At 39.0% G+C, this 19,786-nt stretch overlaps 1 protein-coding gene across 1 annotated transcript in view; it reads right to left on the bottom strand.

The window, feature by feature from the left end:
* The window catches only part of LOC134612449 (ras GTPase-activating protein 4-like), a 228,250-nt gene that overhangs the window by 66,212 nt on the left and 142,252 nt on the right, over window positions 1–19,786 (bottom strand). Inside the window, exons 7-9 of the mRNA XM_063456808.1 lie at window positions 10,154–10,235; window positions 1,978–2,109; window positions 504–595 (exon numbers count right to left, since the gene is read on the bottom strand). Of these exons, the coding sequence (XP_063312878.1) occupies window positions 504–595; window positions 1,978–2,109; window positions 10,154–10,235 (306 nt within the window). The remainder of the gene's footprint in view (window positions 1–503; window positions 596–1,977; window positions 2,110–10,153; window positions 10,236–19,786) is intronic.

The following is a 19,786-nucleotide window of genomic DNA, read 5'->3' as shown; positions in this document are numbered from 1 at the left end:
AGACCCTATAGTGCCAGGAAAACGAGTATGTTTTCCTGGCACTATAGTGGTCCTTTAAACCCTTAAGTACCAAACTTCTGGAATAAAAAGGAATCATGACATGTCACACATGTCAAGTGTCCTTAAGGGGTTAAGCCAAAAATGTGAAGATTGTACAGCTTTTATATATGTTTAAAAAATTACCATTATAATGATTATCAAAGTATCACCACCACGTTTACAACTAACTTTCAGTACATTTTCAGCACAATGTAATAAATATACCAGATTTTTTAATCTATTGCTTCATTTGCACCCCAACTGTCATTTTTACATATATACATTTTTTGTGACGCAACAGATTTATCGAATTTTAAGTTCTGAGAATTTCTGTGGAAACTGGCAGAATTTATTATAAAGACTGACACTTTTTATAACACCTTAATAAATATGATCAGAATATATCATAAAATGTGTATTGATAATTGTATACAGGTAAGAATATGCCCATAATGTTAACTTACTCATCCACATTGACTTTGGATTTTCCAGGACTCAGTCTAAACCAGCCTTCTTCTTGTAAGTCAGTTTGAAGTCCATTTAAGTTAATCACCACCTTCAAAACACAAAAAGTTTACCCACAAACATTACTAGTTATGTTATTCAATGCAGAAAATGTATCAAACATCTGCACATTTCAAAGTGCAATTACTATAAATACAGCAATACAAAAACTAGCACAGAAGTACTATGACAAGCTGTTTTTTTTTTTACCTTAACAAAGGTATTCTAACCTTAATAAGAGCGGAACCTATATTTACCTCCGTGTCTAAACACATATAATCCTTACTGTCTACATTAACACATCATTTTAAAATACATTTCAATTAGGTACATGAACAAGCTAGCTTTGATCTTTTGGTATCTTTAATGTTATGGTTAATTATATAGGCAAGCAATTTACGTCATAGATTGCTATACACTATATATTCATCTACGGTATTTTCCTTTCCTTGGTTATGGTATAAGTTCCAGAGCTCCATTTGCCTATCTCCATGCAGCCTAGTAATATTACTTGTAAAAAATCACAGCAGGATTATGCTCATCCTTATAGTAATCATTTCTGTTTTGAAAGCTTTTTTTATTTACTGCATCTTTAGACAATGAGCAAAGCCATTTGGCTGAGAATATGCAGGCAGCGTGTGAGACTTGAATGACAACTGGACCCGGTATTTAGGCATGCCAGGACACAGCAGGCACATCCATTGCACTTGATATACTTCTAGACACTAGTGGCATTAATTAAGTTACTCATCCAAACTCTAGAAAGCTGTAATATTTCCAGAAGGGGGCACTACAAAGAAAATAGTAAAGACTTTGTGTCTCTCCTAATTCAAAGATGCCAAAATCATTCATTATCATGGAATGTTTTATTTTCCAAGATAGGTACAACCCTACTAAGAAAAATTGAAATTGTACTATTTGTATTGCTGTTTTTAGTTAAATGTCACCACCAATTGTCCTTTATGTTTAAAATAATGTTACTTAAAGTAACACTACAAAAAAACACAAGTTGTACAGCATACTGTAGTGACAACAGTGCATTGGTACCCTGCTAGAGTTATGGTGACAACAGTGCATTGGTACCCTGCTAGAGTAAGTAGTCAAACCACTTGGTAACGGTTTAGCTACTTACCTGCAGTGAACCAGGTGCCAGTCGCCTCTTTCTCTGCAGCCTGGAGGCTGCAACACAAAGCTAAGAACATTGGCTGAGAGCACCCTTTTGACAGTGGTTATAGTATGTGCTGCAGTAGTTATGGTGGTTGGATGGTTCCTTTAAAAATAAAAACACACAAGACCCCACATAATATTTAACCATTTTTTACAGTTGAATGTTATTGTTCTTTTCATGATAATCAACAGTTATTTTGTTTCAAAGAGTGTCTGCTCCATAAAGCATATAAAGAATTATAATGAAATAATGCTGTATTGCTTTACCTTTCCCAAAAAATCATTCCTGCTGACAAGATCCCAGTCCCAAACCTCTATGGTTAATTTCTCAGTACAAGACTCATCCAGGTCAAATTCAAATGTTTCATTCCAGCGGGGGTAACATGACTTCTTCACAACCTACAGTGACATATATATGGGAAAACGTATAACATATAAATGCCATTGTGGACTCCAATGTAAACAGTATATAATTACCCACTATTAAATATATTGTGAAATATTAATATACTATGTGCTCATGGAATTAAAATAATTATGTTATAAGAATCCCCTTGTTGCGTTCTCTGTTGTTATATTATTTTAAACTGCAGAAAAGAAGATAGCTAACAATCATATTATTGTGTTCAAAGTCATTCGAAGTCATTCTCAGGGGAAATCTTCATCCTCATCTTGGTATTGTGGGAACATTCATCTCACAGAAGAGCATTGGATCTTGCTGGCACAATCAGCACTGTATTTAGTGCGAGGCTGACAAGGCATTTGTCACTCTGGTTCCAGCATCACTGAAAGGTGCACGGGGGAGCTGAGCAGGAGGATCAGAGGAGAGCACTCCCTCTCTACCCACCTCCACTGCTCACCCTGTGACTGCCCGCCAACCTGCAGCCAGCCCCACTGGACCACTGTGAAAAAGCCACCAAAATGTAAGCAAAACAAAATAAAAAAATGTAAGTGTGTTAGTGAGAATGTAATGTGTGTGTCTGTTAGTGAGAGTGTTAGTGTGTGTCTGTTAGTGAGTGTTAGTGTGTGTGTCTGTTACTGAGAGTGTGTCTGTTAGTGAGTGTCTGTCGCTGAGCATGTATATCTTTGGATGCGTAATCACGTCACGTCTACGCATTTAGCCGTGCACAGACGGCTTTGTCAGGACGTTTGAAGCAGATCAAAACGTCCTGACGAAGCTGTCTGTGCACGACGAAACGCGTAGGCGTGACGTAATTACGCATCCAGGTGGGTGGACCTAAGCGTGAACGTGAAATACGAACAGCAGCTACAAAGCTCAGAGCCTCGACTCCACCAGACGGACACCGCCAAGATCACAAATCTTCATGGGAAACCCCCATGTGGGAAAGCGTGGTTGTGAGTAGCGGGTACATGTACCTTTATACTCACCATTCTATCCTGTAAGCAGCAACCTGGTTGCATACTTTTTATGCATTAGAGTTTTACCATACTTTAAAGTAAACAAATAACTTGGGGTCTGGTTGGTGTTTCCACCTTCCAAACCTCTAGTTAGAGTGCAGCGCTATACAGATTGAGTTTGTAGTACATATAACTCACCCTATTGATGGCTTGTTTGGGTGTGTACATAAAAGATAAAAAAATATATACAAAATAATTGTGCAATATTGTAAATACAAAGTATTTTGTATCTAAATGTGAGTTGGAATTTACTCAAATTTTTAGAGCCTTTTTAGATTTTAGGCTCTAAACATCCAAGCTTCCGTGTCTTTAAGGTAGTCAGCTTGACCCCTTTTTTTCTTTATGGTTCTTTCCTATATATCTCTCCTCAATGAGAGTGTAAAAAGAGAGAGAGAGAAGGAACTCTAGGTGTAGTATATTTAGGAGATCCTCTTTAAGTAAATATTTAAAAGAGAGAACAAATGAGTGCTCACCTTTTATAGAGCCTTTTTATCCCAGGCTCTAAGTTTGCAGGCTTAGTGTCAAAATGGGGTGACACCTCCCCTTTACCGGATAAAGTGCAGGATACAATGATAGATATATATAATTTATTGTATACTATAATTAAAATATAAATATAAAATATCACAATAACTAGAAAATAAAAAAGTCAATATATAGGTAAATTATATCAGTAGTAGTCTTTGTTCTCCTCTGCCAAGACGCGTTTCGCTCCGATCAGCTTCCTCAATTGGCCATAGGTTACACTCTGCTTGTTCCGGTTTTTATATGTTCCAAAAAGCCCGCTTGTTTTTCAATTAGCCAATCGGCTTCGGTTTCTTCCGACGTTTTCGTAACGTCACTTGCGACGTTTTCGTGACGTAACGTCACTTACGTTCTGGCATCATGGGGACTTCAAATCCCATGATGCTTTGCGAGGGTAAATTAACTTCCGGGTTTGTCCGTCGGCCGTAAAAGTTCAATGTCATATGCATCAATGTCTCTATATGAATTCCGCTCAGGATACAAATAAATATTAGAGAAAACAGAAATTTTCATCATGTTTTGTGTACATTCGTCAGAAATAATTTAATAACAGTTTAATCTTATGTTATAGACGAATATATTTCTTTAGATTTTCCTTTATATGTACCAAAAAAAGTTTTCACGCATTAAAAAGGTCCAATGCAGATCTATAATTAATATTAATCACAATTTCTTGTGTTATTGCCTATTCTAAAAAGAGAGAATGTACTATATAGACATTTTGTATGTTTTATTCTAAATCCAAAGAAGAGTAAAAATCTAAAAATGTATTTTTTTAGTTAGCTGTTAATAAGTTTATATGTTTAGTGCTTCAATGCATGAAATACACACACACACACACACACACATATATATATATATATATATATATATATATATATATATATTTAAAACAAGGTGGGTTATTCTGTATGGGATAAAATATCATAAATACATTGGTACTTAACCTCTATAACTACTGCATGTGTTAAAAAAAATGTTGCAAAAATTGAGAGGAAATATGAAGGATATTTTAATAATATATCTATCCTCAGTGGATGAATCTACTTAGTCTCAAAAAATAGACCAGGATAAAAAACTTTTTGGTATAAAAAAGAAGATGGAAATGACCTATAAAAATAAAACAAAAAAGGTATACCATTGGGGTAGGTCTGGAAGCCATGGTGGTGTTCCGCCTGCGGCGTATGAGCCTCCGCCTTTGTGGGGGATACGTCGGGGCTTCGCCCCTTAGGGCCTTCAGCCCGGATGGGCTCGTTTGTTGAGTGGTTGTCAGCTTTGTCAGGTTTATGCCCGAGGGTCCACCGGGCCTTCTCCGGCTGTCACTCTCACGTGTCTGCTTTGCGCCCCGGTTCGCCTGTGCCCGTATCTGTGCGGCAGCGTGTCGAGCTTCCACCCTCACCCAGAAGTTCTCAAGAAGCTTTTGCAGGCGAGTGTTTAAGGATTCGTCTGGGCTAAGCCGGTACTCTGGCAGCGCATGGTCTTCGTTAGGCTGAGCATCCGCCATTTTAGTGCTGCTTGCGGCCTGCTGGTTTGGCTTTTTGGTTGTCGTCTTCATTTGCATGCTGTGTGAGTGTACAGGATTTGTTGGTTGGGACTGGGATAACCCCCACCGGTCCCAAGGGGGAGGGGGCAGCCCGATACTGCCGGTGCTGCATGCTTTAGAGTGCAGGGAGAGCGGCCGCCTCTCCCCTGCTCTGTGAGATGTAGGCCTCGATCCTCTATCCCGGGTTCCCTGCGAGCTATCAGGTCGTGTAAGGTATCCCCCGGTTCCTTAACCTCTGTGGCACAGGGTGAGGCAGGCTGGGGTTCAGTATTAGGCGGGTTCCTCTTGTTTTTTGCTGATATTTGGGTTCAGGATCGGGAGCCCACTGACATCGTGTCTGCTCAGCTCCCCGGTCAGGCTCCGCCGTATTTGTGATATTTTATCCCATACAGAATAACCCACCTTGTTTTAAATCTATCTATCTATCTATATATATATATACATATATATATATATATACATATATATATATATGTATATATATATATATGTATTTCATGCATTGAAGCACTAAACATATAAACTTATTAACATCTAACTAAAAAAATACATTTTTAGATTTTTACTCTTCTTTGGATTTAGAATAAAACATACAAAATGTCTATATAGTACATTCTCTCTTTTTAGAATAGGTAATAACACAAGAAATTGTGATTAATATTAATTATAGATCTGCATTGGACCTTTTTAATGCGTGAAAACTTTTTTTGGTACATATAAAGGAAAATCTAAAGAAATATATTCGTCTATAACATAAGATTAAACGGTTATTAAATTATTTCTGACGAATGTACACAAAACATGATAAACATTTCTGTTTTCTCTAATATTTATTTGTATCCTGAGCGGAATTCATATAGAGACATTGATGCATATGACATTGAACTTTTACGGCCGACGGACAAACCCAGAAGTTAATTTACCCTCGCAAAGCATCATGGGATTTGAAGTCCCTATGATGCTAGAACGTAAGTGACGTTACGTCACGAAAACGTCGCAAGTGACGTTACGAAAACGTCGGAAGAAACCGAAGCCGATTGGCTAATTGAAAAACAAGCGGGCTTTTTGGAACATATAAAAACCGGAACAAGCAGAGTGTAACCTATGGCCAACTGAGGAAGCTGATTGGAGCGAAACGCATCTTGGCAGAGGAGAACAAAGACTACTACTGATATTATTTACCTATATATTTACTTTTTTTATTTTCTAGTTATTGTGATATTTTATATTTACATTTTAATTATAGTATACAATAAATTATATATATCTATCATTGTATCCTGCACTTTATCCGGTAAAGGGGAGGTGTCACCCCATTTTGACACTAAGCCTGCAAACTTAGAGCCTGGGATAAAAAGGCTCTATAAAAGGTGAGCACTCATTTGTTCTCTCTTTTAAATATTTACTTAAAGAGGATCTCCTAAATATACTACACCTAGAGTTCCTTCTCTCTCTCTTTTTACACTCTCATGGAGGAAAGATATATAGGAAAGAACCATAAAGAAAAAAAGGGGTCAAGCTGTCTACCTTAAAGACACGGAAGCTTGGAATTTTAGAGCCTAAAATCTAAAAAGGCTCTAAAAAATGTGAGTAAATTCCAACTCACATTTAGATACAAAATACTTTGTATTTACAATATTGCACAATTATTCTGTATATATATTTTATCTTTTATGTACACACCCAAACAAGCCATCAATAGGGTGAGTTATATGTACTACAAACTCAATCTGTATAGCGCTGCACTCTAACTAGAGGTTTGGAAGGTGGAAACACCAACCAGACCCCAAGTTATTTGTTTACTTTGGTGTCTTTCTATGGTGGGATATTGGGAGTGTTTACAGCAGCTACATTAACTATTACCACATAATTCTTCATTAAGCGCCAACCATTACCACACCTATTTGTGTTTCCATTTTACCATACTTTGTTTTATTGCTTTTTAAACCTATGGGTTTCAAATAAATTGTTATTTTTACTACTTATTTACCAATCAACATATTGAATGTGATTACAGTATAAATCAAATACAGTATAAACAAAACTATTCATACAGATCTGCACTATTATTATTTCCTTATTCTTTTTTATTTATTTTTTTAATTCTTCAGTGAATTACAATCTGGTCTGCGATGCCACGACAGCAAAATAAACCAACATAGTCAAAACAAGTGTCCAATGTCATGGCATACAAGAAAAATTTAATTTTTTTTTTATATATATATAGTGGTCATGCTTATACCATAGATTTATATAGGGGCCCTGAACATTGTTAGTAATAGTAAATTATAACAAGAAAAACTTTATGCAAGGAATGAATGGTCGGGCTAGCGGTAAGGTATTAGGAGAGTCAAGATGGTTCATAAGTATGCAAACGATAACAGAATGCTTAATGCACCATCACCTATGTAGCTATACTGGGTTTTACTAGCAATGATGTAACAGTCAGGATAGTTGCATGATTTAGATTCTTAATATGTATAGGTAACGTTTCTAAACTATTGGAGAAACTTAGGCGTGATAAGTGCAGCAGGTTGTTAGACAGTGTAAGTGATAGGTTCTATCTGTCTGTGGGTAGAGAGTCATCGATTAGCTTATCGGGTTAACCACGGAAACTAGCATCTTGTTAAGGCTGCAGTAAACTGGTAGATGGCCGTGGGGGCATAGGAGACAGAGCTAACTTTAACTGGGCATCAACCTGAATAATAACAATCAAATAATAAAATAGAGGCAAACGTCAGCCTGGTTCCCAGTTGTGAGGCACTGTATGTCCCTCCCGCCGGGCACAGCCTATCTCTCTTGGCTGCGGGTCTGGAGTGAGTCCATAAGAGTGGCAAGGGTGGTCGGCAGTTGTATTTGGTCCGGCAACAGTCAGGGAGCACCAGTCACTGAGGGTCAGAGAGTCAGCCGATGCCTCTAATGGGCCACTTCAAACAGTCTCTGTCCAGGTCAGGCTTGGGGTATGCATGATGGACTGAACCTCTGTGGATTCCAGTTCCCGTTGCCTTTGTCGGTCTCTGACCACTGCTGACTCTCCACACAGTATCCAGGCTCTCTCCTGGGGAGTCCAGGGTGCCCAGTTCGCCGCGGAGTCTTGGGCCGCACGCAACCTGGCGGGGATGTTGAAGTCTTCTATCGGAAGAGGGTCTCAGCAGGGGGGCTCTGCGGGCAGGCTTAACCCCAGGAGTTGACCGCCAGGTTTGTTTCCTCTTTCGTCGCCTGGGTGCGGTACCATTCTGCTTCAGATGGATCAGCAAGAACCTTTGAGGTGCAGGAGGTGAGTGGTGCGGCATGTTTGCCCTCTGCTGCCTCTCCTCAAGTCTCCGCCAGAATTCCTCCAAGTTTTTGTCCAGCTTAGTTAGATTTGAGTCTGTCAGGCATTGTGGCATGGTGGGTGGCCCGGTTTCTGCCATCTTAGGTCGGCTGTGGGGACAAGCCTCCTGTCGCAGCCCGTGCCGGGCGACGGGACCACCAGTGACCGGTGAGTGTAGCTGGGGTGATGGGGCCGGGATAACCCCTGCCGGCGGGAGGGGGGACGGGATCCCGTACTGTTTCAGCTTGTTCCAGTGGGAGGGCAAGCGGGGAGATTGACCTCCTCTCCCACGCTCTCACCTCTGGGTAGGCCGCAGTGGTGTTTTGAGTTCAATCTGCTTGGCATGTGTCGGCTAAGTTTTGAATTATAGCAGGGTTGCTTGTAGGCTGTATCCAGCGCATAGATTGCTGTTTTTTGGCTAGTAAGAGTCAATATTGTAGAGATTTTGCAGATTCTCGATCAGAGCTCACTATGCATGCAGCCATTTAGTTTGGCAGCCAGGCCTCGCCCCCTCCTTATTCTTTTTTTACATGCACTATACTGCCCTGATTATGTGACTGTCATCTATTGGAAGTATAAGTATAATTGCTATTTGAATTTTTTTAGGCATGTGGTAATGACTCATGTCTTTGTAATGGATCCAAGGTTGCCCATATGCTGTTTATCCTTGCATCCTTTGCATATCCTCAAAGTAATGTACATATCATTAAATGAAAGTGTGTGTTGATTTACAGTGTAGTATGAGCAGTGACTGCATCACAACAATCATCTGCCAAGACAGAGGCCAATCCATGATGGTCTTGCAATTTCCTTCTTACCCATAACAGAGGAGAGAGGCCTATGATCATCAAAAACAAGAATCTGATTAAGAATCGAGAAAACATGGGGTGTATAGGATGAGGCCTGACAGAGCTTTTCAAGATTAGTGGATGCTTCAAAAAAATGTGAACAAACAGGAAACAATTAAAGGAACACTATAGTTACCAGAACAACTACAGCTTATTTGTTATAGTGTGTAGAATCATTCTCTTCAGGCTTTTTGCAGTAAACACTGTCTGTTTTAAAAAAAAAAATGCATTCAGTCAGCAGGCAGTTCAGAGGCAGAGGCAGCAATTGCAGACTTGAATACAAGGAAGATGTTACTATATTTAGAGGGTGGGGACAGGGGGGCTAGATGATGGGGGTGATGATGTTTCTGTTCCTGACCCTATAGTGTTCCTTTAAATAGTTCCCTGGAAGAAATGTGGTCCTCTTGAATCAATCCTGGGAGTGACATTATTCAATTTTGGCTAGCTATAGAACAGTGAGAGTACCTCCCCCAGTATAGGTGTTCTGTGTTTGTAACCACTCCACAGTTTTATACTGTGATCCAGTCCTTTCATACAGTGTATAGACTTGGTTTAGCCATACTTTATGCAAAAATGTCAGCAGTCTGATACACACTGGGCAGAAGATGAAAAAAGGTGGGGGAAGGAATAGAAACTATAAAATCTTTTAAAATATAGGATTGCGGCCATTTCAAAAACGAACATGAAGAGTTTAATGATTGTTCCTGTTAATCAAACCATTACATTTCTCCATATGAGTTCTTAGAACTGGAAAGATAATAATTCTAAATCATTTATTAAATATGAATCACTTACTGAACTCTCCTGTATTTTTCCATTGTATTGTACTCTAACAAATGGATCTGATGCACCGTTCCTGTCTTTTCGTGCTAAGTCCCTGAAAGAAAAAATAAATAAAATTATCTTTAAAATTCATGTTTCTACTATGTGTTTAAAAATATTTTTTAGTCCTTATTTTGATATATTTTTCCTTTTTAATTATTCCCTATTACTGATTGATAGGTACAGGTACAGAACTTAACTAAGGCAAGTAAAAATCACCATCCATTTTGTATTAACCCCTATTTTTATTGAAATAAAGGCATAGGAAATGAGTCCTGAAAAAGAGCAATGCATTTAGAAAATGTACAGTATACACAGAATTTTTACAGACTGATACTGTTTGCTTCATCAGCCTACACTTCTAGATGCCACATTTGGAAGATTAGAAATGTACACATATGATTCATCCAGCATCCAGAGAACTCATTCAGATTAAAATCTAATTCCCCCAGGAAAGAAAGTATGTAGATCAAATGCACAAACCTTTCCTGAGACTCAAAAGACAAAAGATGATACAAAAGTGTAATGACTGCTTATACTCCAGCCAAATTATTTTGCAATCTTGCTATCGAGCCTTAAGCTAACTTAATTAACGTGGTACATCTAATAAGCAGGAGAAGTGAAGGTGCAGAAATAGGCTTATCTGGGACCACCTCATCCCCATGTACCCACCATGGCGCTGCCAGATTATAACACAGTGTTGAATGCCAGATTTCTTATTTGTGTTTTATAAAAGCACTGCAAGCTCCATTACAGTTTCTCTAAAGAACATGCACTCTTAAATGGAGACTGTAGTCACCAAAACAACTTTAGCTTAACCCCTTAAGGACCGGCCTGTTTTTGCGATGTTTGTACGTTAAGGACCAGAGCAGTTTTAACACTTTTGTGGTGTTTGTGTTTAGCTGTAATTTTCCGCTCTCTCATTTACGGTTCCCATACAAGTTATATATTGTTTTTTTCACGACAAGAAGGGCTTTCTTTACATACCATTATTCATATTATGTCATATATTGTATTTAAAAAAAAAAATAAAATATGGTGAAAAATTTAAAAAAAAACATGTTTTTGGACTTTTACTTGAAAAATCTTTTACTTATCTACAAAAGCTAATGAAAAAAACTGCTAAAAAGATTCAAAATTTTGTCCCGAGTTTAAAAACACCCAGTGTTTACATGCTTTATTGCTTTTTTTTGCAAGTTATAGGTCTCTAAATACAAGTAGGAAATTGCTGTTTCAATATATATATATATATATATTTTAAATGTATCAATAGTGACATTGTAACACCGTTATCTGTCATAAATCCCCGAAACACACCTAACATGTACATATTTTTTAAAGTAGACAACCCAGGGTATTCAAAATGGGGTATGTCCAGTCTTTTTTAGTAGCCACCTAGTCACAAACACTGGCCAAAGTTAGCATTTATATTTGTTTGTGTGTTAAAAATGCAAAAAACGCTAACTTTGGCCGGTGTTTGTGACTAAGTGGCTACTAAAAAAGGCTGAACATACCCCATTTGCAATACCTTGGGTTGTCTTCTTTTGCAAATGGTATGCCATCATGGGGCTAATTCTCATTCCTTGGCTACCATACGCTCTCAAAGGCAACCTAACCAATCTGACAAATTTCAATATAAAAAAAAAAAAGTAAAATCAAGCCTTATATTTGACCCTGTAACTTTCACAAACACTATAAAACCTCTACATGTGGGGTACTGTTATACTCAGGAGACTTCGCTGAACACAAATATTAGTGTATCAGAACAGTAAAATATATCACAGCAATAATATCCTCAGTGAAAGAGCTGTTTGTGTGTGAAAAATGCAAAAAACTTCACTTTCACTGCCAATATCATCGCTGTGATATGTTTTACTGTTTTGAAACACTAATATTTATGTTCAGCGAAGTCTCCCGAGTAAAACAGTACCTCCATGTACAGGATTTAGGGTGTCATAGAAAGTTACAGGGTTAAACACAGTGCTAGCAAATTAAATTATCTGGACTTTTGGCCTGGGTTGGCAGGCAGGTCCCTCAAATTGCAATCATTAAAATTACTTAATTAAGTAAAAATATTACATAAAAACGAACGTAGAATTTTAATATATATACATATTTATATATTTGACGTCTACGTGTATATTTATGAAATTATTTATGTAATTATGTATGTGGACATATGTATATTTCGTATTATTTTTATTTATTTATTTATACATAGATATATATATCATTACATTCTAAGTGTATTTTGATATAAATATATATATATCAATATCAAAATACTGTTAGAATAAAATTGCATATATATATATATAATTTATATAATTAATAATATAATTATTTTTTGTTATTTATTTTTATTAACATATTATTTGTATTTTATAATAATATATATATATACCATATATATAGTTATTATATATATTGTATATATTCGTGTGTAATTTAAATATAAGTGTATTTTTATATTAATATACGTATATATAAATATAAAAATACACTTAGTATGACATTATATATATGATATATATACATATATTATATATAGGTATATATAGATATAATACATGTATATATATATATATACACATATATTTTTTTTTTTTTTTACACTGATTGATTTTATTTCACTTTATTTTTTTGATTTTTCACTTGCAGGGACACTGCCTGTCAGCACAGTCCCCCTGCAGGCAGACACATGGACACCTATTGCGGTCATGTGATCGAGTGAGTCAGGTAAGTAGCCCCAGACCGTTATGACGGTTCAGGACCGTCAGCGGTCCAAACGCACGTTTTACCGCTGACGGTCCTGAACCGTCAGCGGTCCTGAAGGGGTTAAGTAGGCAGTTTTTGTGTATAGATCACAGATCTAAAGTCTCACTGATCAATTCTCTGAAAAGGCAGTGTTTACAGCAAAAAGCCTGCAGAGACAGGTTATAGACATCAAAACAGCTATATTAAGCTGTAGTTGTCCTGGTGACTATAGTGTCCCTTTAAACAGACTGAACAATAATTGAAGTTTAAATATTAGATAAGTGTTTATTAAGTCTGTGCATGTTACATGCAAGAAGGTGTGATTAGGGCGGCATAAACAAAGTTAATTAAAGGGACACTATAGTCACCTGAACAACTTTAGCTTAATGAAGCAGTTTTGGTGTATAGAACATGCCCCTGCAGCCTCACTGCTAATCCTCTGCCATTTAGGAGTTAAATCCCTTTATTTATGAACCCTAGTCACACCTTCCTGCATGTAACTTGCACAGCCTTCCATAAACACTTCCTGTAAAGAGAGCCCTATTTAGGCTTTCTTTATTGCAAGTTCTGTTTAATTAAGATTTTCTTATCCCCTGCTATGTTAATAACTTGCTAGACCCTGCAAGAGCCTCCTGTATGTGATTAAAGTTCAATTTAGAGATTGAGAATTATTTAAGGTAAATTACATCTGTTTGAAAGTGAAACCATTTTTTTTTCATACAGGCTCTGTCAATCATATCCAGGGGAGGTGTGGCTAGGGCTGCATAAACAGAAACAAAGTGATTTAACTCCTAAATGACAGTGAATTGAGCAGTGAAATTGCAGTGGAATTATCTATACACTAGAACTGCTTTATTTAGCTAAAGTAATTTAGGTGACTATAGTGTTCCTTTAACATCTAAATGGCAGAGAATTGAGCAGTGAGACTGCACGGGCATGGTCTATAAACCAAAACTGCTTCATTGAGCTAAAGGTGTTTTGGTGACTACAGTGTCCCTTTAATTTCCCCTGTGACAACCATCCACCAAACTAGCTTTAAAGGACCACTATAGGCAGCCAGACCACTTCAGCTTAATGAAGTGGTCTGGGTGCCAGGTCCAGCTAGGATTAAAGGGACACTATAGTCGCCTGAACAACTTTAGCTTAATGAAGCAGTTTTGGTGTATAGAACATGCCCCTGCAGCCTCACTGCTCAATTCTATGTCATTTAGGAGTTAAATTCCTTTGTTTATGAACCCTAGTCACACCTCCCTGCATGTGACTTGCACAGCCTTCCATAAACACTTCCTGTAAAGAGAGCCCTATTTAGGCTTTCTTTATTGCAAGTTCTGTTTAATTAAGATTTTCTTATCCCCTGCTATGTTAATGGCTTGCTAGACCCTGCAAGAGCCTCCTGTATGTGATTAAAGTTCAATTTAGAGATTGACATACAATTATTTAAGGTAAATTACATCTGTTTGAAAGTGAAACCAGTTTTTTTTTTCATGCAGGCTCTGTCAATCATAGCCAGGGGAGGTGTGGCTAGGGCTGCATAAACAGAAACAAAGTGATATAACTCCTAAATGACAGTGAATTGAGCAATGAAATTGCAGGGGAATGATCTATACACTAAAACTGCTTTATTTAGCTAAAGTAATTTAGGTGACTATAGTGTTCCTTTAACCCTTTTTTCTGTAAACATAGCAGTTTCAGAGAAACTGCTATGTTTACCTATGGGTTAATCCAGCCTCTAATGGCTGTCTCATTGACAGCCGCTAGAGGGCTTCCGCGCTTCTCACTGTGATTTTTACAGTGAGAAGACGCCAGCGTCCATAGGAAAGCATTGAGAATGCTTTCCTATGGACTGGCTGAATGCGTGCGCAGCTCTTGCCGCGTATGCGCATTCAGCCAGTGACGGAAGAAGAGGGATTAGAGCTCCCCGCCCGGCGATGGAGAAAGAGGTAAGTTTAACCCCTTCCACCCCCTAGAGCCCAGCGGGATGGGGACCCTGAGGGTGGGGGGCACCCTCCGGGCACTATAGTGCCAGGAAAACGAGTATGTTTTCCTGGCACTATAGTGGTCCTTTAATATTTAAAAGGGCACTCAAAGTACCCTAAAATATATGCTTCTTGTACAGGTAAAGCAGGAAGCTCCCCCTGTCTCCTTAAGCATGAGTTACAAAAACCTTTTATAACAGGATGTGGTATAGCACTATTGGCAAAAAGCATTTAGCCAAGAGCCAACTGGGCAGAAATGGCGGAAATCTGTTACCTACTCATAGAATTTGGTTATATTTCTTAACGCATTATTGAAACCCAATAGCTTTTACAAACAGTTGAAAAGCAGAGACAAAGACTGTTTGTTCTTTACATGATTTGCTCTATCAAGCAAGCACTAACCAGTCATAACTGATACAGATGTGTATATTATATATTTCTCATCTGGTCAGCATATTTTGAGTTTATCTATATATTTAGCAACATATCTTGAGCAAAAAGCTTTCAATCTGAAACATGTTGATTTTGAAATTAGAGAGCAGTGTGTATTTAGAACTGGTCAGTCAGAACAAGATTATTTTATTTTCTATAAATCTACTTGAGAATGTTTTAAAAACCATTAAACAACCCTGCAGGCAACTAAATAATAATAAAAAAAACTATTAAAACATCTTCCATATGGCTTCATAAATAATATATTTGTTATATTGGAATAATTCACCTAGCTCCCTGTTAAGCTCACAAAATGAACAGAGAAACATAATTGGAAATAGCTTTTAAGAAAATAACAGTCACCATAAGTCTATTGAGATAAAACAGAATTAAAAATTTCTGTCTGACAGGTTTCTATTGTTTTCTATTGAAGTTTCGATTAAGGTGACCTGCACAATATGCTAGCCTAATAAATTAAATGATTGCTTTATAGAACTGCATTAACTGAGCGTTTATTTATTTATTTATTTTTATCTAGGTCACAGACTAAATGCTCTGTTTTATTTAGCCTTAGTGATTTAATTTTACATGGAAGCACACTGGAGGGGCATGTGCAACCTAATAGGGCTGCAGGAAAGTAAATTTACAATTGCCTGATCATAAAATAATTAACTCAAGACAGACTTTGTACACTGGATAAATGCTCCTATTTAACAATACAAGCACCATGGCCACTACAGCACACTGTAGTAGTTATGGTGCCAGGAATGCCCTGGCACTCCATATTGTAAGGACTAAACTGCTCCAGAACGGTTTGAATTCTCCACTATGTCATGGCCCCTGCACTTATGGATGCCGCCGTGCATCATTCTGGCATCTTTTTGACACGGACTGTTCTACCTTACAATCTCTATATGCCAATCCACATCAATTCTGTGACATTGGTCGCATATCTTTTGGCGTCATAATCAATGCAAGCCAGTGGCAGCCACTCTGGGGTTATTTAAGGTCACTCTGACCACTCTTCCTTGCCCTGACGTGTTCAATTACCCGAGAGTACGTATTGTGATTCAGCCTGTTTAATGGTTTTTGATTTGACTCTGTTTATCAAATATCTCTGGAATCCTAGACTTTGGGTTAGGAAGTCATTGATTCCCATGTGTCCCGTGTTTCTCTTCTGTAGTTAATGCATTGGAAGGGATATAGGTCTGACGAGTGATCTTGGTTGCCTGTTTCCGATGTGCACAGTCCCAGACTTCACTCTATTCATGCCAGGTGCGCAGACACTGACTGCTCCACCTGAATCCCTATATACACCACAATGTTTGCATTATAATTTTATGCTGCACCAAGCTGCATCAAGTTCGCAACATTTGTCGCATACCCTGGGTGTCATAATTGATGCAAGTCACTATTGTGAGTCAGTGTGTTTTCTTGTTATTAAATTGGCTCTATTTAGTGAATATTGTGGTATCTGGAATCCTAGATCATTGCTCTGTTATCACGTTTACCTGTATTTTTGTGTTCCTTGGCCTCGGTTTGCCCCTGTCTGTTTATCAGACTTTCTTTTATACTATCCTACGTTAAGCCCTGGCACTCTAATGACTGGTAATAAGTTGTCTTTCCTTAGTATAAGATAGTCTGTGCCATAGGCCTGCATATTGGTGTGCACCTGCCCTGACACAGTACTACTCAGTGAATAGAGGAAGCTCTCTTTACTGAGCTACGTCTGGCAGTGCAGGGCTTAGCTTACTGGCTGTGAGCCATCAGATGACACTAACAGCCAATGCTGTAGACCTGCACTGCTAGGAGTGTTAACTGAAGCTGGTGAGTAGGTGCTTCTGGCTGCAACTGAGCTGTAGATGAAGCAGGGAGTGATGCCCAGTGCTCTCCAGGTAAAGAGTCAACCTGTTCTAAAGCAGTTTGACTCCTTGCAACAGAAGGGGCGCCAGCAACTTCTGGCACCATAACCACAACAGAATGCAAGTGTTCATCCTGTCCTTAAATACTGCAGTATGTTGTTTTATTTGCAGAAGGTAATTGTATAACCATTCTGAATAGAATACGTGTAAAGCACAACAAATAAATTAAGTAAATGGTAAGGATAATACAAGGGACTGACATGGACATATGTGTTCCAGAAAGACATTAGTAACCAACTTGCTTGCACTAGGGTGCCGAGGTAACGTACAGTTTATATATACTAATGTGCTACAAAAAAGTGCATTACATAAGGTGACATAAACTTACATAAGGTGACATAAACTTAAACGTTAAATGTGCAATGTGCCCAATTCAAACCTATAATGTGCAACACTGCAAAATTGGCCACATTGCATTTCAACAGAAGTTTAAGTATATGTAACTTTATGAAAGGCAATTGTGTTTGTAGCACATTAGAACATATATACTTTCGTATGGTTGAGGCTACAGCTGATATGCATTAATTAATTAGTTTCTCCCCCAAGTGAGGAGCATCACTAAAGCCATATCCTCAACATAATTTTTTTTTAAAAATTTGGGAGGTATGAGAATATCTCCAGCATCTCTGAAAAGCAGGATATTCAAGAAATAGCAATGATTGGGAGGACAAAGGTCCTAAAATAGGCTAGAAAAGCCTCTTTTTGAGCTTCACCCCCACACGCAGGGCCGGATTAACATAGGGGCTGATGGAGCTGCAGCTCCAGGCCCAGGCCCAGGCCCATGGAATAGGCCCATTTAAAAAAAAAATGTAAAAAAAATGTAAAAAAAAAATGTCAAAAAATGTTTTTATTTTTTTTTACATACTACTCTTAGGTTTGCCACCTGACTGGTATTTTACTGGCACAGCCGGTATTTGAGGCTGCCTGGCCATGCCGGTATTCCAGTAATACCGGCAATACAAATGCAGTTTTTTTTCTCAGAATAAATGGAGATTACTCTGCAATACCAGCACCGGCCAGTAGGGGTCACTGTGTGTGGAGAGAGGCAGGGATAGGAAGTTACACAGCATATCCCTGCCTCTCTCTACTACTCACTGATCCATGGGGGAGCAGCAACACAGCACAGAGTCCAGACAGCAGCTCTACAGCTCAGGTAAGTGAGGGATGTGGGGAAAGGCAGCAGGGACACTGAGACACTAGGGGACATATGGGAACACTGAGACACTAGGGGACACAGACACTAGGGGACACATGGGGACACAGACACTAGGGGACACTGAGACACTAGGACACATGGGGACACAGACACTGGGAGACCTGGGAACACTGAGACACATGGGAATGCTGTGGGACATTGGGAGACACTGAGACATTGGGACACGGAGACACTATGTCCCCATGTCTCCCAGTGTCCCCATGTTCCCCAGCCAGTGTCCCCAGTGTCTGTGTCCCATGTCTCTCAGTGTGCCTAGTGTCCCCATGTGTCCCTATATGACCCAGTGTCCCCATGTCTATGTCCCCTAGTCTCCCAGTGTCCCCTAGTCTCCCAGTGTCCCCTAGTCTCCCAGTGTCTGTGTTCCCATGTCTCTGTGTCCCTAGTGTCTTAGTGTCCCCAAATGTTCCAGTGTCCCCATGTCTCCCAGTGTCTGTGTCCCTAGTGTCTCAGTGTCCCCATTTCTCCCAGTTTCCCCAAATGTCTCCCAGTGTCCCCATGTCTCTGTGTCCTCATGTCTCTCAGTGTCCCCGGGTCTCTCAATGTCCCCATGTCTTTCAGTGTCCCCATTTCTCTCAGTGTCACCATGTCTCTCAGTGTCCCCATGTCTATCTGTGTCCCCAGCTCTCTCAGTGTCCCCATGTCTCACTGTGTCCCCAGTAGCCCAGTGACATGGGGACACACTGAGACATTGGGACACTGGGAGAAATGGGGACACTGAGACACTGGGAGACTAGGGACTGGGCGACATGGGGACACTGACACTGAGACACTGGGTGACTTGCAAGACTGAGACACTGGGAGACAGGGAGACACTGGGAGAAATCCATCTATACAGCAGAATCAAACTGTGAGTAGTTTGTTGGTGATTTTACAGAATTGTCTCTGATATCACTCCTTGTGATTCACATCATGTGATGTCACGCATAACGAATTAATTATAAAAATGATTAAGACTGGTATTTTTTTTCCAAGAAAGGTGGCAACCCTAACTACTCTTCACATACTCTTGCTTAAAGGAGCACTATAGGGTCAGGAACACAATCATGTATTTCTGACCCTATTATGTTAAAACCACCACCCTGGCCCCTTCTTGCCTCCCTAAATATAGTAAAATATTACTTGTATTCAAGTCTGCAGCTGCTGGCTCTGCCTCTGAACTGACTGTCTGCTGACATCATCAGAAGTGGTGGTCTGAGCAAATTACAATACTTCCCCATAGGATTGGCTGAGACTGTCAACTAGGCAGATCAGGGGCAGAGCCAGCACAAGTCCAATATAGCCCTGGCCAATCAGCATCTCCTCA

Source organism: Pelobates fuscus, chromosome 1, assembly GCF_036172605.1.
Source record: "Pelobates fuscus isolate aPelFus1 chromosome 1, aPelFus1.pri, whole genome shotgun sequence".
Lineage (NCBI taxonomy): Eukaryota > Metazoa > Chordata > Amphibia > Anura > Pelobatidae > Pelobates > Pelobates fuscus.
This window is presented reverse-complemented; position numbering and strand designations above follow the sequence as displayed.